At 41.3% G+C, this 22,130-nt stretch overlaps 1 protein-coding gene across 10 annotated transcripts in view; it reads left to right on the top strand.

Annotated features, from left to right (window-relative positions):
* The window catches only part of SGK3 (serum/glucocorticoid regulated kinase family member 3), an 86,267-nt gene that overhangs the window by 48,628 nt on the left and 15,509 nt on the right, over window positions 1-22,130 (top strand). For 7 of the 10 annotated variants that reach the window (XM_019498659.2, XM_019498656.2, XM_019498657.2 and 4 more), the window contains 7 exons: window positions 3,317-3,389; window positions 7,459-7,534; window positions 12,950-13,037; window positions 19,399-19,451; window positions 20,844-20,901; window positions 21,725-21,808; window positions 21,893-22,024. In XM_019498659.2, the coding sequence (XP_019354204.1) occupies window positions 3,317-3,389; window positions 7,459-7,534; window positions 12,950-13,037; window positions 19,399-19,451; window positions 20,844-20,901; window positions 21,725-21,808; window positions 21,893-22,024 (564 nt within the window). The remainder of the gene's footprint in view (window positions 1-3,316; window positions 3,390-7,458; window positions 7,535-12,949; window positions 13,038-19,398; window positions 19,452-20,843; window positions 20,902-21,724; window positions 21,809-21,892; window positions 22,025-22,130) is intronic. The other 3 variants (XM_019498660.2, XM_019498655.2, XM_019498661.2) reach the window with 2 other exon arrangements.

The following is a 22,130-nucleotide window of genomic DNA, read 5'->3' as shown; positions in this document are numbered from 1 at the left end:
CCCTGGGGGCAGTGAGGGTAGAGGGGAGAATAACCCCCCCCCCTCCCTGCCCCCTCAGGGGCCATGCTGGGCTGCAGCTGCAGCAGTGAGAGGGGAGTGCCCGGCAGACCTGGCTTGGGTCCCTGCTAGTGGGACTGGAAGGGAGGAATGAAACCCCTCTCTGGCCAGACCCCTGACCCTGCCTGTCCCTGTTCTGGCTGGGGAGCAGAGGGGCTGGGCACAGAGCCCAGCCCCGAGAGCATGCCGGGATTCCAGGGGATTGTGGTTTAAGTTAAGCGAGGAAGGGGTCTGGAACAGACATTGCATAAACTGGTTTGACTCAAATCAGTTAAGTCTGATACTACATTCAACCAGGTTGATCTCCAAGCAGTTTCTGCCATTTTGAAACTGGTTTATGTGCACTGAACATCTGCTCTGTTACAGGTTTAAACCAGTTTCTGATCACTTAAACAGTTCGTGTGTAATGTCTGTCCCTAGCCTTAGAGGCATTGCTACTGATGTTTACTCTGGGGATGACCTGCAGCCACCGTTGCCTGATCCAGCGGAAGAATTAACCTTTTGTTCAGTAGTAGTATGGGCTTCTGAATCTGCCTAGTTCTAACATCCCAGGCGAAAAGCAACCTAATCCTTCTCTCTGCCCATTCCCAGTGTTTTTTTTTTAGGTTAGGGGTTGGCTAGTTCCTAGGGCCAACCCACACACTGCCTGCCTCTGATCTGAACTGGGTCCTTCCAGCCCACAACCTGAAAAGGTTCCTGACTCCTGCCTTTAGATGACTAAAGTTTGCCTGGGACATCATGTTGTCCTGTGTGTATCTTGGACTAGCCCTGGGTAAGAGGAGGCAGGCAATATCCTGTCAGTGGTTTCAGAACGTTAATTGTACCTCATGCAGTTCTCTCTCTCTCTTCCCCCCCCCCCCCTTTGGATTACCACATAATGTCACTGTTTTCATGAAACAGATGTGACACCAGCCTTTCTAGTAGAGAGAGGAGTTCTTGAAGTTGGCCATGGAAGAAAGTGCATCTTCCCTCATTTCTCTTCCCTGACCCTGAAAGAGGCTAATTACCAGGAGGCAGCCAGAGCTTCTACAGGACCTTGCAAATTACGTAGTGTGCTAGGTGTGCTGAATACAGGAGATTCTGAAACCTTATGGAACAACTGGAAAAGATTAGCTGTTAAATTGGAGAAACATTGAAAGGAATATGGATTAGTTTTTTTCTTTCCAGCATCTAAAACTTGTCTCCTAAACGAACAAGTTTAGTTTATTAATAAGATAAAGAAACAAATTCCTTTTTTCAATGGAGCATTTTATGTCTAATCTATGACATTTTCATATTTCCACTATCATTTGGCCATAAAAATATATTTGTGCTATATATAATATAGCACAAATGTATTCCATATTACCGTTCCACAGTTCTCTCTCATTGTAGTTTTCAAACCAGTTCGTTTGACACCTGTTAACAGCACCCTTCCATTTTGCATTCTGTATGGATGAGTTAGTTTGTTCTTTGTTAACTCGGAAGTAATATGCGAATTGCAACCTTCATGCCTAGCATCTTACTTCTCCAGATTTTAAGAGATGCCAGCATGGGTGTTAGTGCCTCCTGAGTTTGGGGGGTCACCAGCAGGGCACGACTGGGGCAGGGGTCCCCCAGTGGCCAGTCGCCAAATGCGCTAGTACCAGAGCTCTCGGGGTGGGGGGGCATGTGCCCCACCCTACACGTTGCCTATGGATGCCAGGAGACTGGTTTGCTTTAGTGAAACCCAGCAGATGTAACTCTAAGCTTACATGCTCTTCAACGCAAAAAAGAAATGACAGAAAAGTCTGAGAGTAAGCATGGCATTGCAGTCTGGCTGAGGAAAACTGTGGGGTCATTTCAGTATTGTTTGGAGGGCAAGGCATTCCCTTTGAGCAAGGTAGTCATTTCTGTGAATTGTTTGGCTTTTTGCAGTCACAATCTTCAAGTAGGTATTTGGAGCCTGTGTTACTTTAGTTCAGGAGCAGTGCACTGAGTTTCTCCATTCGTGTTTGTCTAGCCCTGTGCTTTTCAACTGGGGTGCCATGAGACCCTGTCTGGGGTGCTGTGGTGCTGATGCTGCTGCCATTTGAAACTGTCCTGTGTGCCTCCATTTCCAGGAGATGTGTGTGGAGCTGGACTGGGAAACCAGCTGTGGCAGAAACAGGACACTTTTGGCTGCATTAGATTTATCAGACAAACTTCCCAGTCCTGGAAACAGGGGGAAACAGTCCTGTACACCTCTGGCAGCAGCAGTGGCAAAGCAGGCTGGAGAGAGACAGTTGAAACCACTAAAATATGCAGGTGGCATTGGGTCTCATGTGAAGCCTAAATTTTTAGTGACTAGGTGAGTGATCATTCTGGTTGCTCTGCATCTGGGGGTAAGGAGGGGGTAAGGGGGGGGGAAGAGGGAGGGAGGAGGACAGCAGGAGAAAATGAGCCTGTATGGCATGTCTCTCTTTTTCTTTTGATTAGCCTTCTTACTTTAGTTGTCAATAACTGCATGCTGCTTTTTCAATGATAAAATTGCCACTGCAAATCCTTGTTGCAGAAATTGTTCATAGTAGTTTATTGAGGTAAGACATATGACTTCTGTGGTAGGGAGCTGCAGAAGCTCTTTTGAATTCTAGTTCATGATAGATGATCCTACTTACAGATAGTCAGTCAGATGAGTGCAGCTGAATACTAATGTAAGTTAGGACAGGTTGAATTCAGAATAATTCTGGAACACTTGATTAACATTTTTTTCAAGCGCATCTACTTGACATGGCGCTTAAAATGCTGATGGTTGCTGGTGGGCTTTCCTTACTAGAACTCCAAAGCTTGTTAATACCTAAAGCAGTAGTCCTCAACTGCTGTGCTGCTACATTCAGAAAGGTTATGGATGGGTGCCTTGAATCTAAAACCGTTGAGAACTACTGATTTATCTGCTGAGTAAAAAGAAATATGCAATCTGGGTAAAAAGAAACGGTATGACGATCATGGCAATAATATGAAAAGTAGGTAAATGTTAGGTCCTGCTTGCATGGTAAATAGGGCTTGGATAACTTAAATGAAGAACAGCTTTTTTCCTTCTACAATCCCCTATTCACTAATCTGAGCAAAAATTGTTTTGAGGAGCAAAATAAGTGATGCTAGTAATCTAGGGCTCATACTTTCCAAAAACTAGAGAGCTAAAATATGTTTGATACAAGTAATAACGCTAGATATTTGCTTGTCCAGGCAAAACCAAAGTGCCTGTCTGGGTAACGTTTGTTTGTTTGTTTGTCTGTCTGTTTTTGTTGTTTTTTTTCAATAGCTAAAGAAGCAATTTCCCACTATGAACCTTAAAATTCCAGCTAAAAGAATATTTGGCGATAATTTTGATCCAGGTATGTTGCAACATGATGATCATTCATTTTATTTATTTGGGGATGTGATAATTATCTTGAACAGAATACAAAGCTGCCTTAGAGGAATGCAACTAGTCAGATAGATACTGCATACATTGAAATCCAGGCAACTTCTCTTGCGAAAGGAGTACGTTGGTAACTCTCTTGCTTCAAACTATGTAAGTTGCATTAAATGTATTTAAGGGAACAGGTTGTAGCTGGGCTGACCTCATCTTTAATATGGAGACACTCACAAAAGATGCTAAAGCTAGGGTGCAATGCAATGCTTTGTTGTGACCCAAGCATGCTTTCATTCTGCATTTCACTACTGGTTGCTAGTTAAGGTAATATTGCTGAAATGCCTCTATCTTCTTGCCAGAATCTCCTATAGATTGTGTAATGATCTGAGGCATGCTGTGACCATAGAAACAGATCTCTGTGCAGTATACAGCAGTTTTGCTGACAGAATTCATTTATTCTCCTGTTGTGAAGGTATACCTAAAGAGTCCCCATAATCTTGTCATAAACTGAAACAACAGGATTACTTTTTTCATTACTAAGTTTGTAATTATGAAGTTGGGGTTTTCAAAGCTTTTGAAAAGTCCCAAATCTAATAGTAGGCCATGCACTATAGTTTGTGTATACAAACAGCAAAATTATCCCTCGTTACTGGCCTCAACAACTAATACCAATGCACACCTCTGTGTAAAACTTTACTTTCCCTGCCATGTTTTATTCTGTTATCCTGAGTATACGGTGGGTGATATCAGCCATGCGTGGGCCGATTCAAGATTCTGGTGATGGGGGGTGCAGCCACACTCTTTGGCTATGTGATGTGTGATCTGTGAAAGAGTTCATTCCCCATGAACCACACAACCCATACCACACTACATGGTGGTCTGACCACAGCCCCATCACTGTGATGCTAGTTGTCAGTGATCTCTGCGCTCACCAGCATGTCTTCAAAGCTTCTGGTTGAATCTCTGCTTGTAGTGTGAACTCTATGAATCTTCACAGAGTCTCTGCTTTCAAGTGGCTTTGGAGCCTGCCATTGCTTGATCTTCCCTCGGACCCTGAATTCAGCAGCAGGGGAAAGGAGGGGATGGCAGCTGCATATAGCTCCTGAGATCTGAAAGCAAAGGCTGACCATTTTTTTGCTGCCATTATTCCTTTTCAATTCCCCCTGAATTCAGCAGCAGGGGAAAGGAAAGGAGGGAAAGAGTGAAAAGCAGCAAGCTTTAGCTACTTGAAAGCAGGGACTCTGGGGATACCGGCTAGTGAGCTCTGAGAGCTCACCATGCATTCCGGCCACAGCCAAAATAGGGCTCAACTTGTGCCACTGCAGCCCCTCTAGCTCTGCCCTTGGAGTCATGCATGCAGTGTTAAGAAGATATCAAGCCCAAATTATTATTTTGAGACGGAAAGAAGGAGAGTATCGTTGGGGAAAAAGAAAAATGGCTAAAGCTTATTTTATGTACAAAGTATACGCCCAAATTCTGCAGGGTTCTGCATTTTCAGTAAACCTACTTTTGAGAGCATCTAACTTTGTGGAGAAGAATAAAGTAGGTAGATTTAATGAAAAATTTATTTAGATGTTTCAGTTATTTAAAAGGACTTGGTCAAATCAAACTTGCAGCTGCTTCTGAGTTCAGGATAAATACATACTTACAGAAAACTAAAACAAAGATATTTTATTGTAACTTCTTAAAAACGTATAAAATGAAATCTGCAACACACATAAGCAGTATTGTTAGTGCATAGGAATTTGAAAATGAATTAGAAAGCTGTTCAGTTCCCAGTTGTCATTGTCTAAATCAGTGGTGCTCAACCTTCTGGATTTGCATTTGTGTGAGGCTGATCCACAGGCCAGGTCAGACCCCATGTTGCCTCTGCATGCTGGGATCAGGCTCTGGGATTCTGCACTGCCTCTGCCTGGCTCCACATGCTGGGATCGAGCCCTGTACTGCCCTACATGCCTGATTTAATACGCAGAGCCACAGTCTGTGGGGCTTCCTATAGATCCATGGGGAGCCTTGGGGCTAGATCTGGCCCAGGGGTTGAGCATCCCTGATCTAAACTGAAAATTACTGGAGAGAAATAAAATTGTAGATATTAAAAGCAGTAGTAAAAAAAACCCCAATGTTTTTGAGTGATATGAGTGATTTTGCATAAACGAAAAGTTGGGGGAAGAAGATCTACTTAGAAGGTATAACCAGAAAATTAGGGAGATGTCTTAGATTATGGTTATTTTCAACAGCACAGATTCTGGGGGGGGGTGTTTCCAGCTCACATCATTAATTACAGCTTTCCACAGATAATTCATGTGTTAAACTAATGAAAATAGTAAGGTTTTCCCTCTAAGTTGTCTACATTCTTGTCTACATTGTCTACATTCTTGACTATCATACTTCAACAATATTATTCTTGCTGGAATAGTAAAATACTATTATTGACCAGTGTTTTGCCTTCCTTCTTGTTGTCTAGTAATTCAGAACAATTTCATAATATAACATGAATTTGAGAGCTGTATCACTGGAATAATTTTCCCTTTTTCTAATATGTGGAAACTTTTTTTAATTGCAAAATTGTTAATATTTGTAACATAGGTAAAATACTTCCTAGTTTTTTAAACTGACAGTGGGGAAGTTAATTTTTCCCAAAGAAGGAGGTTCCTCTTTATTACAACTGAAAAAGGTTTAAAAGCCAGTCAGTTTTTGCTCTTGTATTAATTTGAAATGTATCTAATAAGGAATTAAGTTTATAGTGGTGCCTTTTATCACTACTGGAAAAAAGGGCAAAACACTGAGTTTTGGATTGGGTGAATTTTTTTTAAGACATGCATCAAATAAGGGAAAAAATTAATTAAAATATAATAGTTACATATCATTAGTTATTAGGTAGGACTATGGATTTATCAACCCATGTTAGGCAACACTCTCTTGTAAGTGCTCGCCAATCAGTGTCTGTAGGACTGCTCTCTTCAAGGACTTGATCTTCATCACTGAAATAGTTTTGCCTTCAACATCAGTCGGAGCATGGGACTTGCTCATCTCCCGGTATGAGCAAGGGTTGCTCAGTATAGCTCAGGAGTCAGCAACATTTTTGGGCCAAGTGCCAAAAACACCCACAGCCTGTACTTGAAAGATGTTGGCATGCCAAGAGCAGATGGCAGGGGAGCCATGTAAAGCCAGATACTTGTGGCAGTGCAGCCTGGGCTCCTTCCCTGCCTTCTGCCCAGGGGGGCACGTTCACCCACTGCAGACAATGAGCTGGGCCAGAGCTCCACAGACCCCAGTGCAGCTGCTTGCAGTCTCCCTGCCACTTGCTGTGAGCAGCCTGGGCTCTGTGGCAGGGGCCTGCCTAGAGCCCAGGCTGGCTGTGGCAGGTAGCCAGGAGGTAGCAAGCAGCTGCCCCTATCAGCTCTTGCAGTGTCTGCCCCAGAAACAAGCTGGGCTGGGGCTCTATGGACCCTAGTGCGGCTGTTTGCAGCCTCCCAGCTGCCTGCCACAGCCAGCCCAGGCTGTGGGCAGGCCTCTGCCACCTACAACAGAGCCTGGGCTGCTTACAGCAGGTGGCTGGGAGGCTGCAAACAGCTGCAGCAGGGTTTGTGGAGCCTCAGCCTGGCTTGTTGCCAGCACCTGGTATACATGTGCCTCAGAGTGGACAACAGAGGAACCGTGAGAGGCCTGCCAGTCCTTGCTGTGGCAGCACAGCCCCAGCCCTTTCCCCACTGTCTACCCCAAGGCAAACATGCCAAGCAAAATGCCTTCTCATGCCACACTGGCACATGTGCCGGGGGTTGCTAACCCCTGGTATAGCCCATTGAAGCATGTGTGGGTGCAGTTCAAAATCAATCTGGTTTAGTAAGTTTTTTCAGAGATGAAAGCATTGAAATGGTTTCAAAGAATAGAACTCTTGGCTCGGATGTGTTTTACAACCAAATCTTCATGTGTAAGACCTGTTTTATTCAGATGTTTTCCTATTAAAGAAAATGGAAGAAATCTAAATTTCACTTATTTCATGGCAAGCTTTTAATGTCTTTAACAACTCTGTCTACTTTTCCCCCCAGACTTTATTAAACAGAGAAGAGCAGGCCTAAATGAATTCATTCAGAATTTAGTTAGACAGCCAGAGCTATGCAACCAGTAAGTAGTCTGCTTATGTTTTGTAAGAGCTTTTTATTGATATGGTATATATTGTAAAAAAAAAATTGCTAAAAACTATGTAGCTTAAATATAAAAAGTATTGTGCTTGTTAATGTATAGAAATAATTATTATTTACTGTGAGAATTGTCTTTTTTCAAGAGTGATTTCAGAGAGCAAAAAATGTATTGCTTACTTTCTGAAACCCTTTTTACACACAAACTTGTACCCATTTGATTCCTAATCCAATTTAAGGTAAATTAAAATAAATGTCAGCAGGCTTCTGTGATATCTTTTCATTAAAATTTCCTGAAATAATCCCTCTATAATACAGGTTCCCAAATACTGAGTACATTGGACTATATTGCATTTTATTTTGGCAAATTAAGTTAATCTCTAAAGCTTGTGAAATTGTTCACTTGCTAAAAGCAGAATTTTCCTCAACAGGAAACATTGCTACAACTTGTGCTAGGCATTGGAAGTATTTAATGAATAGCTTTGTCCAAAGATCTCTTTAATATGAACTTCCTCTTTTCAAAAGTATTTCGTGTCGTCTTCCTAATGACGGGTGGAAAACGTTTTAAACAAAACAAAAGCCTTGTAATGGAATAATTTTCCAGTAAAGGAAAAAACATTGGAATTGTGATCATAACATTTGTCCTTGACTGTGAAAGTAAATAATACCTTTCAAATAACTAATTTTTGGAACCTAATCTCTTTTTGCCAGTTGACTTAAGCAAGAAACCATTTCTAAATTTTAATCACAGACCTTGTCTCCTACTCCTGGTTCTTCCAGTGCTCAACTGTGAGGCGCTTCAATTTATCTCCAAACCTTTTTTTCCTTGAATCTTATTTGAAAAACACAAAAAGATTTAATAGCATATAAATTAGATTTTAATTTGTTTTTAGGTACTTTCATCTAGCACTTAGTACATCCAACCCAAGTGTAAGCTGATTATTTTAAGGATGGATTTGTGATGCACATGCATTGAAGAGCTTTGTTTACTAGGAGGCTTCTTTATTTATAGAACAAAATTCTTGTCCGCTGCCCATGTAAAATAAATAAATAATATATTTAGAAGAAGGATCAAGACTTTGACTTTGCAGCTCAGTTCTGAAGGGCGTTTAAACACATTTGTTCAAAATATCTTGTATCTGTCAGCACTTTGAAGTATTTTAAATCTAGGATTATTATAGCATGCAAAATTTACTGTGACTTTCAAAAATCTAGCAGCCAAATTATGATGTATGATCACAACAAGACATTATAGCATAAAGTGTATTTAAAACTAACTGTTAAAAGGGAAAATTATGGCAGCTGCCTCATTGCAGATGATCTAAAAAGCTCTTTTCAGACAGTTTTGCCTAATTGCCAAATATATTATGAACTAAGTAGATCAATGCATTAACCTTACTAATGTAGGAGGAAGATCTTATAATATTGGGTACTGTGTAAAATTTGTATATCTGATAAAGTTTCTGTATCTCTTCCTGTACTCCACCTTTATACCTTAGAGAGTGTCAACTGTTCAATTGCATAGGGCTCTAGCCCAGTCAGGTGCCCTGTTACTAAAACCTAACTGGAATGCATGATTGACTAAAAGAGTACAGACACAAAATGTGGCTTCTGGATGGGGTTCCCAAAGGAAAAACCCTACTGCTAACCTTAAACATTAGAGTAAGCATTTGACAACAGAGGTGTTGGTTGTAGCCATGTTGGACTAAGGACATTGGCAAACAAGGTTCTTTGGGTAAATGTGATATCTTTTATTAGGCCAACTAAATAGTTGGAAAAATTTTATTTGCAAGATTTCAGGCTCAAACACCCTTCTTCAGGCATAGGGAGAGTCTGCTTTTGTTTTGTGTTCTCCTGGATGAAATAGAAGCCAGTATGCAAAATGATTGGAGGCCATGGGAGATGATAGGTGAGAGACTGCTAGGTGGGCAGGGGAAAATGGGGGAATATTAACCTGGTGACGGAATGTAGGTGGTAAAAAGTAGAGAGGTTACCTGGGGTTATCAGATGACAGCTAAGTTATAATGTGCCATAAATCCAGTGTCTATATTTAGTCCATGATTTCATTGTATCCAGTAGATTTATGATGTGAAGTTCATAGGCTCATCTGCAAAAGTTACTAGGCAGCCATACTTTGTGGCCCTGCTCTGGCAAAGTCCCTTGGCTGATGTTGTTTTTATGACGCAATAAAATGGCAAGCCAGCCAGAAAAAATATTCCACATTTAGTGGAATTAAAGTAAAAAATGTACTGTGTTTAATGTGGAACATCTTTGTGGCTGGTTTGTATTGTGCTTTGATTTGAATGCATGATATGAACATGCTAGGACAGGAGTTAGAGATCAGGGAGCTACTCCCCAGTCTAGGGCTCCTGGCAGCTGCATGCAGCCCAGCTCTCTGCACACCCTTTGAACATGTTGGGAGGGCAGGAACCTAAGATGGGAAGCTGCTCCTGAATCTGAGACTCCCCCTCTCGCTTCATCATGTTCAAAGGGCATGCATGTAGTTGAGCTGCACAGTATGGCTTCTAAGGCACAGAGGGCACCTGTTTTGACCCAGGGCCTGTCCCCTGCCTGGACAATTGTCCCGAACCTGGGAATAGTCCCCAGGTCCAGAACAGAGCCACACCCTGCACCTTGGAAGGCATGCAGAGCAGTCCTTGAGCCAGGACATTTGAAGCCATGCGGGACACAGTTGTTCAGGCGGAGAGGGGGTGGCAATGTCTTGGATAGAGGGGTTGCCCAGGCAGTGCCCCGCCCCTTGAAAGGAATTCTGTGAAATTCAGTTACATGCATGCTCCTTGAACATGTCTTTTGAATTTCAACTTATTGGTAGGACCAGGCAGGGGGCAGCCTCCAGGGAACTGGTTCCCTGATGCCAAGCTGGCAAACCTTTAAAGGTTTAGGTGCAAGGGGAGCCCTGGATCGCCAATCTGGGGTTCCCCCCTACCCTAACAGTCACAGTGGGTGTGATCCCAGATTTTTGGGATCTGGGATCAGGTGTCATTGCATGAATAAAAAATAACATCCGCCAGTCTTCTGTTTTAGAAGAGTGTGGGTGTGAGTGCTTATTCCTGACAATACAGAGCAGTTTAAATGGGTGTTTTAACTGAGTTCTTGGTGACAGATTTGACCTGTCCAAGACACAGATGCATTTCAGAAGTGGTAACATCACTCAGCAATGAAAAAGATGGAAAACGAGATCTGCTTCATTGGTTCCCTTTCTTGTGTCTACGGTACATTCTTGACTTGCATACCAGTAACGAAGGCTCCTGCCCCAGGTATAAGCCAACAAATGCTAAGGTGGGTTAGAAAGATACCTATAGAGGACAGCTGGATTTTCCTTTGGCCAATGTCAGAGATAAATACTAGGGTAGATGGACAAGTGGTTTGATCCAATAAAGCATTTTGTATATGGATTAGTGTCAGACTCCCAATTGTTTTATTGGTTTTAGAGAGAAATGTCTACAGATACCAGAGAGTACAGACATTTTGCAAAAATCTTTTCAGGAAAGAGATGCAGCATGAACAAACACTTCCCCCTTGCAGAATTTGTAATCTAGAATTGAAGCTTGAGAATTTATTTCTTGTTAATGCAGTTGAACCCTCATCTATTGAACAGCTCATTAAGGTGGGCTGTCCTCCCCCTCAACTATAGGCCTTTACTGAAAAGATAATGTGTGTAACTGTCTATCAGAACACTTCTTTTCCAAGAAACCATTTAAACCCAAATGCATAATTATAGAGTGCATTAAAGACTTAGCATAGTTTAAAAATAATTCTAGTTTTCATTAATGAACTCCTGGAACACAGAACTTAATGGCAGTAGTGGCCTAACTTCTACATGAAACAAGCTACCAGTTTTATGCAATGAAAGCCATGAGAAAAAGTCCCTCTAGTCACTTTCTCCTGTGTTCCAAAAACAAAAGGGAAACCCATGTATAAAATATCTGGGTCAAAACTCCTGCAGTCCTAATGGAGATGGGAGAGTGGGGCAGAAAAATAATTCTTGTGTCATGTGTGGGTCGGAGGTAATGCACTAAAGCTAGTGAACTATAAAGCTAGTCTGTATTGTACAGCACCTTCTACAATATTTAGCAATAACTCCTGCTGTTTCTGTAATGGAAATGAGAGAGCGCTATTTCTGCAGTTGTTCAAATGACGTATGCAGAGGTTTAATTTAAACCATTGGTCACCAATACAATATCTTTCAGCATTCATGGAATACCAAATACACAGTAGAAAGCATACTATGTACTGTGACTTCACTCTTGGGTAGCGTTTAGCTTACTCAAGATGCGTTATAGCAAGCTTCTTGTTTAGATGACTAAAGTACCTAAGGATAGTTGCATGTTGGTATCTTAGGGTAAAGTCTTTAAGGTGAACTGGGTCATACCATGACTGGTCTGAAGTACTAAACACACTTGGAGTGACATAAAATGGGTAACAAAAGCATTCTTTTTATTTAAAATGTGTTTTATCTAAAGGACCTCATGTCAAATAGGGAGTATATTCAGTAATTATTTGTATTTTTAGACTAATATAACCCCTTCTCTCTAATTTGTGTGCATGTGTATCAAGTCCACAAAACAGTAAAATAAATTCTGCCTAATCTGTAATCTATTTAAAGGAGGGAGGTGCTAAATTAAAATGCTAGTGCAACTTTGGTAATAATTGAACACCAATGTGAGGAGTATGGAATGTTCCTTGACCATTTTGCCCTTTTGAGATTGTTCCTTGCGTTAAGACCTGTCTATGCCAAATTTAAAAATGCAGTTGGCAGACAAAAACATGAATCTGCCAATAGGAATGGAGAAAGCATTGATTAATAGCAATCAGGACTCTTGGTAGAGATGATATGGTTTATTAGACCATAAAGATTTTTGCAAAAAAAAAAAATCTTTAATTGCAAACACATTTCTTGCCAAGATTTTAATCTCTGGAATGCAAATACATATTATGCTCCATGTGTAAGACAATTGTTTCTTATTATATTTAGAAAACTAAAAATGTTATCCTTAACACTTAAGGTGTTGGAAAGGAAATTGACTTTCCAGTGGTCTCTCATAAAAGAAACAATTGCAAGGATTGTTGGAAGAAGTAAAAAATTTAGTTGCAATTATCATCCTTGGAATAGTCTCAACTGAATACTTCTCCAGAATCTCTTTGGTTTCTTCTATATTTTAATATGGAAAACTTTACTTATTATATATGCTCTGCTCAGAGATGGAATTACCTGTAGTATAAGCTCCTGTAAAATCAATTTATTGGGGAAGAGTGTTACTTATTACCAAATGTTTAATACAGACCTGTGGCAAGATATTTTTACGCTGTCTTCATGGGAATAGAATGAAAACTTATATTTAGGTCATTAGTTTCCTAATGGGTTTAACTGTGTCTCTAGCCCAGATGTCAGAGCATTTCTTCAGATGGACAATCCAAAGCATCAGTCAGATCCATCTGAAGATGAGGATGACAGGACCAGTCGGAAGGTAATAATTTGGTGACCAAAGTAAATTACTTCTGTTTTTCTAAACAAACTGTAGATACCTGAGCTCAGTTCTGTACACTGAGTTTCAGTGAGGTTTTCTGTTTGCTTGTTTTTAGTAGGTCCCTTCCCTTTCTTTTCAAATTAAAATTTAATGTGCTGAGTACTTACTTGTCAGTTGTGAACTGCAAAGATGAGGGGACGTGATTGTTTTAGATGGGGCAAACAACCTTTTTTCTCTGTGTTCTGGACTAAAACCTGCAGCTTGGTTTACAGATTATATGATATCACTACTCGGGCAGAAGGCAGGGAATTAGTGTTGCTCTTAAACTGACTAAATCAGAGATGCATAAGCTTTTGTAAGCAATAACTTATTTCATCAGATGCTATGAAGGGACTGCTGGGAGCAGAGCTGTTAAATGGAAAGCTGTGATTTGAATAAAAAGGATAGGAAAAGGGAAGGAGTACCACTAAGAGAGGAAAGGTAGGTAAAGAGCAGTTAATCCATTGTGAGACATTGGGGTTTTAAAGCTAAGCCAAGTAATGGCATATGAATCTGTAGTTTCAGTTTAGACTATACAATCTAGATCGTGGATGACTTCTTGTTCTGCAATTTTCTGTTCAGGTTTGGGGGTTTTCTTGGTGGTGTTTTTTAGTTTTTTAAGTTTTTGTCATTTAAGAACGGCTAAAGATTTAATCGTTTCATAATTGGTAGGGTTGGAAGGGACCTGAGCTGATCATCAAGTCTGACCCCCTGCCATGGGCAGGAAAGAATGTTGGGGTCAAACGACCCCGGCTAGGTGATTATCCAGCTTCCTTTTGAATATCCCCAGGGTAAGAGCGAGCACCACTTCCCTTGGAAGTTGGCTCCAGATCCTAGTCGCCCTGACTGTGAAGTAGTGCCTCCTGATATCTAGCCTGAATCTACTCTCAATCAACTTATGGCCATTATTCCTCGTTACTCCCGGTAGCACTCAGGGGAACAGGGACTCTCCCATAGCATGCTGGTCCCCGTTGGCCAGTTTGTAGATGGCCACCAGATCCCCTCTCAGCCTTCTCTTGTGGAGGCTGAACAGGTTCAGGTCCCTTAGCCTCTCCTCGTAGGGCCTGCCCTGCTGCCCCCTGATCATGCGAGTGGCCCTCTGGACCCTCTCCATGTTGTCCACATCCCTCCTGGAGTGCGGCACCCAGAACTGGACACAGTACTCCAACTGTGGCCTGACCAGTGTCGCATAGAGGGGGAGGATCACCTCCTTGGACCTGCTCGTGATGTATCTGTGGATGCGGTTAGCCTTCCTGACCGTGTTCCCACGTAGGCGGCCCATGTTCATCTTGGAATCAATAGTGACTCCAAGATTCTTTTCTGCCTCTGTGCTGATGAGAAGGGAGTTCCCCAGCCTGTAGGTATGCTGCTGGTTCTTTCTCTCCACATGTAATACCTTGCACTTGACAGTATTGAAACCCATCCTGTTCCCTGTAACCTGTCTAGATCTAGTTGCAGCCTGTCCCTCCTTTCTAGTGTGCCCACTTCTCCCCATATCTTAGTGTCATCCACGAATTTGAACAAGGTGGTTTTCACCCCCTTGTCCAAGTCACTGATGAAGATGTTGAACAGTGCAGGCCTGAGGACCGAGCCCTGGGGGACCCTACTGCCCACATCCCTCCAGGTTAAAAATGACCCGTCCACCACCACTCTCTGGGTGTGGCCCTCCAGCCAATTTGCGACTCATCTGACCATGTAGGCATCGACGCCACAGTTGCCTAATTTCTTAATGAGAATGGGGTGAGAGACAGTGTCAAAGGTCTTCCTAAAGTCCAGAAAGACTACATCCACCACGACACCTGTGTCCAAGGATTTTGTGACCTGGTCGTAGAAGGCCACCAGGCTGGTCTGACAGGACCTGCCTCAAATGAACCCATGTTGATTGCCCCTAAGTATGATCTCCCCTGCTGGTCCCTCGCAGATGTGCTCCTGGATAATTTTCTCAAAGAGCTTCCCCAGGACCAAGGTAAGACTAATGGGCCTGTAGTTTCCTGGGTCCTCCTTCCTCCCTTTTTTGAAAATGGGGACCACATTGGCCCTTTTCCAGTCCTCTGGCACCTCACCAGAGCATCACGAGTGCTCGTAAAGCTGTGCCAGGGGTCCTGCAATGACCTCTGCTAATTGGGGTGGAGATCGTCAGGACCTGCTGATTTGAACACGTCTAGTCCCACCAGAAGTTCCCTTACTAGGTCCTCACTGACCCTGGGCCTGGCAGTGCCTCCCCTGAGTCCATCGGGGATCCCAGTGGGGGCAGTCCCTGCCCAAAAAGATGGAGGCAAAGAAATTGTTAAAGAGATTAACTTTGTTGTGTGGTGTGACCACCAGATTTCCTAGCGTATCTTGCAGAGGCCCTACGTTACCCTGTACCTTCTTTTTACCCCCTATGTATTTAAAAAAGGACTTCTTGTTATCCTTGATCCGGGTCACTAGTTCCAGTTGTATATCTGCCTTAGCCTTCCTAACAGCCCCTCTACAGTCTTGAGCAATGGAGGTATAATCCTCCTTGGTGATGGCCCCTCCATTAACACAGGTTAATGTGTTCTGCTGCAGGCCTGTGTCTTTCTGAAACTGATGTCAAATCAGTGTTCATTCACTTTTTCTTGCAGCGATTGCTCTCTGTCCAATGTAAACAACAGAGGTTCTGCCTACCTGTTTATCACTGCTTACAGGTGATAAACAGGTAAGTTTTATATGATGTTAGTAGAAGTGCAGGTAAATGAACCACAGGTGTTTTATAATCCATATTATTTGATCCAGTGATTATGGTGGTCTGTGTTGATGAGGGGGCACAGCTGGCATCTGGGTCCATTGCAAGGTCTGGTGCCTTGGGGATAAAAGGAATTGGTAGTTTGTTGCTAGAGAGATCTTTGCAAGGGGGGTTGTTAATGGGAGGTTGTATGTAAGCCAGGACAGACCTGTCCCCTGTTGTTACCTTGAAGATTGTAATTTTGCCAGGAGGGGTTGGAGATCATTAATAATGCATCTGAGGTGTTCAAACTTGGGGCTGTAGGTGACAACTAGAAGGATTCGTTTGCTCTTGACTAGGAGTTGGTGTTATAGTAGGGTCTGAGTCTGGCTCTATTAATTTGAGTGGTCATGGTTTTGGAATTGTATTGTATGCTAGACTTCTGTTCCTTTAGGTGTTCTTCTCAGTTGGTAGGATCGGAGCAGATATGGTTGTAATGTAGACCTTGACTATAGATGATGGATTTAGCAGTCTACTTGAAAACTGGTGTCATGGAGGTAGCTGTAGCTGTTGTTTGGTATCCAATACAACGTGGTGGTGCGGTTGTGAAGTTGCACAGCTATCCAGTCCTTATCAGCTGATGAGGCTCCCAGCAAGGGGCACCTCTCACCACCTGTTCAGTTAATGGTGTGATAGGAATTAGCCACAATTTTTTTGTACACATTTTTTGTGGCTTATTTTTCCTTTTATCGTGCCATTAATTGATTGAATGTGTGGCTGGGTCATAACTTAAAATGTGATTAACTGGTTAATCGTGTCTAAAGTGTAACATGTGGCACAAACCTAAAGTACTTTAGGGAGATGAGAGGGCAGCTGTGGAGAAAGGGGACTTGAAAATCTGTCATAAATATATTGGCATATTGGGGGGCCATACATGTGCCTCTCCTTTATTTCTGGAGGTAGCATCTTTAAGAGGTCACTTAGTTTCGTCTGGTATTGTGCCATGGGGGTCCCTGGTCAGGAGTTTGTAAAACTTGGTGTCAGAAAGTTCTCTCTTTGTTTCCTGTATGTGTGCTGTTTTGTCCGTGATAATGGTGGCACCCTCTTTATAAGCCTGTCTGTATGATAATCAGGGCTGTTTTTATGTCTGAGTATGGCTTGCTGTTCCACAAGACTGAGGTTGTAACATGAACATTGTTGTTTTTGGTAATCTCAGAGTGGGTGCAGAAGCAGAAACTTTATATAGAGGTCCAGAGCGGGACTGTGGCACTCAGGTGGAGTCTAGGGGCAATCCTTGTGCTATGTATGGGTCAGGCCTGTGGCAAGTTGATCATTTCATGGCTTCTTATCATAGTAATATTGCATTAGTCTTAGGTGGTGGAAAAAAGCCTTGTTCTCCGTACAGGAAGGAAACAAGCTGCACCATACTGAGTTGTGTAGTGGGGCAGAAAGAGAGACCACAGTATAATACAGAGCCAGGCTGAGTGCACTTAGCTCAGTACAGAGCAGTAAGGCAATTGAGAACTTACCTCCTTGCGCTGTAGCCAGGCATAGACAAGCCTGTGCTTGACTTCTCACATAGGGGAAGGAAGGAGATGGGAGAAGGGGTGGAGGGGAGAAGTGAGGACTTAGTTCCTCACGCAGCAGCTTGCAGGGACAAGTGCGACTTACTTCCTTGCACTGGAACCAGGCAGAGAAGAGCCTGCATTTACCTCCTTACATAGGGGTTAGGTGGGGAAGAGCAAGTGCTTATCTCTTTGTACCCCATGGAACTCTTAAAAGGATCTTGCCACACCCCATGGTGCTGAACACCCCTGGTGAAAAGCACTGATCTATGATGTGTACCTGTACCCAGCCTTCTGCCTGACTTCAGACCAAATGGATCAGGATTCAAGTCATTCAAAGATCTAACCAAGGGCACTCAAAGGGGGTGGGGAATTAAGGATGAGAAATTTAACTCTTTGGTAGCTAAAACAGAAGAAATTTACAGTAGCATAATTCTTTTCTATGGTATTAGGGAACAAAAGCTCCAATTTTGGTTCAGTTCATATTTTTAAGGTCTCAAGCTCAGCCATCGCTAAAGACACTATATTGAGTGTAGGTTTAAGTGTGTTAAGTTCATCTAAGTTACTGTTCGTCTTAATGTCTAATTTTGTGTTAAGAATTAATAATAGAAGATTATTACATTTTTCTAGGTAGAACAGCTAAATTCTTACAGTCCATTCTAGTATGTCTCCTCTTAGTAGCTAATACATATGTTATCTTATGTTTCTCTGACTTGATTTAAGACCCACTAAATTTAATAGTAAACTTCCAGTTGAATCTGCTGCTATGTATTTGTGAATGAAAGGTTTTGTGTAGGCACTAACTTATGAGATTAATTGCAATTTTGAGGGGCACTCACTTAGACTCACTGAGCTTTTCAGGTCTATAAATGAATGCTGTTTTAGTATCCCTTTTCTTTTTCTGCTATTCACTTGTATCCCTCTTCGCTTCCTCTTATTTGGCAGAATTAAAAAGGCATTGGACAGAAAAATGCTTTCTTTGATATAATTAGTTTTGCACACGTGTGTGTGTGTGTACATGTATGCACACACACACATACACATGCATGCTTAAAAACAATGGACAAACAATACCAATACCAAACTGAGGTAACCAAACTTGCTCACTCACCCCTAAAAGAATCAAGAAAAAACTGTCAGCTGGCCTATTAACACCAAAAAGTTAAATTAGTTTAGGTTATGTTCATCCTTGTCCATCCTAGGATGTCTGCTAAAGGCAGAAAAGCTACTACCTGCTTCGAATTTGGAAATGGTAATTCAAATAAAATCAGGTATTATAAAAGGAAACAGCCCTTATCCAGTATATTGTATGTTAATGCTTACTTGTATAGTAGTAGGATTTTCCTTTGGTCAGCACCTAAAACATGGAAATCTCACAAAATTTGCTCTGATCCTTATTTAAAAACAAGAAAATTACAGAATCGGGAGAGGTTTGAAATGAGAATAGCTTCTCCTTCCCCCTGCAGCCCACACACTGTGTGGGTGTGTACCAGTTTGAACAGCCTCCCTGCAGCTACTGGAATTAATTAGTGGAATAAATGTGACCTTTTAGTGTCATATTATCAAGGGTTGACAGCAGCTTTTCTTTTTTTTTTTTTAAACAGATGTCTTTAATTAGGTCCTGCATAAATAGCTATTATTTTGGTAACTTGTAGGCAAGAACATGGTAGATTTAATAAAAATCCAGAGAATATTCCCTATGTAAAATAATCTGATGGTTTGAATTTTGAACATTAAACAAATTACTACCTAAAAGGGGCTGAGATTTAAATTTCTTCTTTTCCTACCTCTACTATCTGCATTTGGATAAAAAAAAAAATGCTCGCTATCTCTAACTTTTGGCAGTGTTATATATAAATAACCTTTCCCATTAAAAGAATGATTGGATACTTACCTTGTATGAGGTACTTTATTAAATAGACTTAATCACTTGGCTTAAAACACCTCTACATGTTTATCATTATTTACTGTCTTTAGCTAATACACATTGCATAATGTCAAGAGGAAGACAGGAATTCCTTTTGAAGAAAAAAACAATTTTAAACTGACCTGTTTTTTCTTTTTGTTCCAGCAGCTAAACTCTACCTCACAAAATATCAACCTGGGACCATCTGGAAATCCTCAGTAGGTTTTAGTTAATTATAAACCAAAAGTCAGTCTAGACTTTAATTGTTAACTATATGAAAAGCCCCGCTAGATATGTGCACTTATTTGCTCATTTTTCAACTTGGAAGGAAGCAAAGGTTCTAACTTGGCACTAAGTAAATATTGTAATGCATGTTAGCTGTATAGGTTTCCATTAATCTTCACCAAACAAATCTGAGAAGCTTGTAGTATTGTTTGTACTACAAGGTTAAACAGTGAATTGGATACCTTCCTTTCCCACCCTAGAGAACTAGTAGGGCTGCTGAGGTCTTAAAAGCAAGTTCCTCTTACATTTTTTCCCTCCTAGTCTCCCTTCACTTTTGTACACAAAACATGTGAAAAACAGTTTTGTAATCCACTATACTGCAAATACTGGTGAGAGAGAGAATAAGAATTCCACTGACTTGGAAAGCAAGGAGACATAAAACTGCAAATACCCATATAAATTTGCTGTACTTTCCAGTCCTCTGATTTTCTCTGTACAGGGGTGGGGGGCACCTGTGGGAACAGAGCTGGCCCTTGACAATATCCACAAAGCTCCAAAGAACCCCAGCTTGAAAACTTCCCTTCTTTAAAGCCTTGGCTTGCTGCTGTTAATTTCTTCCATCCATTGACTCCCAAGCAACTCTTCTACCCAATAGAGAAAACAAAAGGACTATATTTCTTCATTATAACTTCCAGGATAAATGTATTTTGGTCTGAGAATACATGACAGTATGTGCCCTGCAACACAAGTTGTCTTCCATTTTCTGTTAGCATAAACGTGTGTTCATGTTGCACTACTGCAAAATCATTTTAAGTGGGCCAGTATAGGATAAGCAGTTATCCATGTTTATATGACAAACTAGCATATTCAGTCAGTATCTTTCCTCTCTTTTTGACACACTCGGTGTAGTTCCTAGTCTCTCTCCTCAGCCAGCTTCCTCACTTTTTCCCTAGTCCTCCCTTCTCCTGACCCTTGCAAAACAAATAGAAAAAGCAAACATACCCAACCACGCCAATGAACTTAATGTGGGATGGTAGAGGAGGAGAAATTATAGATAAATAGGGACAATGATTTTCATGTGATTTTTTTTTTTTTTTTTTTTTTCCTTATACTCTATTTGAGTTCTAACATTTTGATTGCATTTCCCTGGAAGAGTAAAGGAACAGAGAAGTGGAATAGGTCTAACCATGGGTCATAGTAAGAGGGTGTCTAAGGAATCTCCAGGCAAAGAACAAGTCGTAAGTGGACATGGGGCAAAGGGTAGGAATGCATACAACAGCACGTATTTCAAATACTCCTTTAGAGATAATGTCAGGCTACTGTGTAGAATTGTAAAGTTGGTACCTTCTGACTAAATAACTTACTTTCTTCCTGGCTTCTTTCAGTGCTAAACCAACAGACTTTGACTTCTTGAAAGTTATTGGGAAAGGAAGCTTTGGCAAGGTGAGCTTTCATGTTAAATCTCATCCTGGCAATAGTTGTCAGTCCACCAGCAGCACCAGCAAATAACTGGGAAGGTGCTTCAAGTCACTTGTGGATTCTGTGCATGGTTTGATAGAGGGTCTCTACCACTACAGCAGTTTCATCATGCTATAGTTGTTTGGGGCCTGGAACAAACACTTGAAAGCAGTATTAATAGGATTCTCCCTTCTATTGGAAGAATAACAATCCATTCTACCTCTGCTTGGTCTCCAAGTGCTGTTCTGTCTGCTGAGCAGGTGGGCTGAATTTGCCAAACATTGCTGGCAAATAGTTTCCTGCCACTGCCACCTTGGAGCCTCCTGGAGCAGCAAGTCTTGCTGTAAACATCTGATAATGATAGATGGAGCACTTCACCCTGCTCCAAGTTACTTTTTCAGACTATTGGGAGGTGGGGTGTAGGTGGGCAGGGATGTCATGTTTTCATGCGTTTCTTTATGAAATAGAATCTTGTATTAAAAAAAATAAAAAATAAAATAGAAGCCCTCATTTGATTCCAAAAGTGAGAGATTTAGGCTTGGGCCTCTACCATAATGTAACCCTGCATGAGGTAGGCATAATAACATTTGCAGTTCAGTAGGAACTGCAAAACCTTAAGTTCTACTGTCTGGGAATGTTCTCCTTTTGCTGATTTACATTGCTGATGGCTGAACTATTTGAAAGGCAAAGAAATTTCTACTTTGGCCTAATTGTGTTAATTGGTAATCTGGTATTGTTTAATTGCACTGGGTGTATTAATGGAATAAAAACTATAGTAACAAGCTAATCTTTTTTATTATTATTATAGGTTCTTCTTGCAAAGCGAAAACTGGATGGGAAATATTATGCTGTCAAAGTGCTGCAAAAAAAGGTTGTTCTCAACAGGAAAGAGGTAAGGGGAAATACATTTTTTCTTTTTTCCCCTTTAGTTACAGAATTGTTCCTATTTACTTATTGACCTTTTACTTCCTTACAGCAAAAGCATATTATGGCTGAACGTAATGTGTTGTTGAAAAATGTGAAGCATCCATTTTTGGTTGGATTACATTACTCATTTCAAACAACAGAAAAGCTTTATTTTGTTCTGGATTTTGTTAATGGAGGAGAGGTGAGCATTTTTTGTATTGCTTTTTTGGGTCTCCTTGTTCTGCTAATATACAGGAGAAAAATCTGTTCTACAATAAATTAATATTAGTGTTCAGTAAATTAATATC

This window comes from Alligator mississippiensis, chromosome 3 (assembly GCF_030867095.1).
Source record: "Alligator mississippiensis isolate rAllMis1 chromosome 3, rAllMis1, whole genome shotgun sequence".
NCBI classification, from domain to species: Eukaryota; Metazoa; Chordata; order Crocodylia; family Alligatoridae; genus Alligator; species Alligator mississippiensis.
The sequence above is the reverse complement of the archived record's forward strand: the minus strand, read 5'-3'. Positions and strand labels throughout refer to the sequence as shown.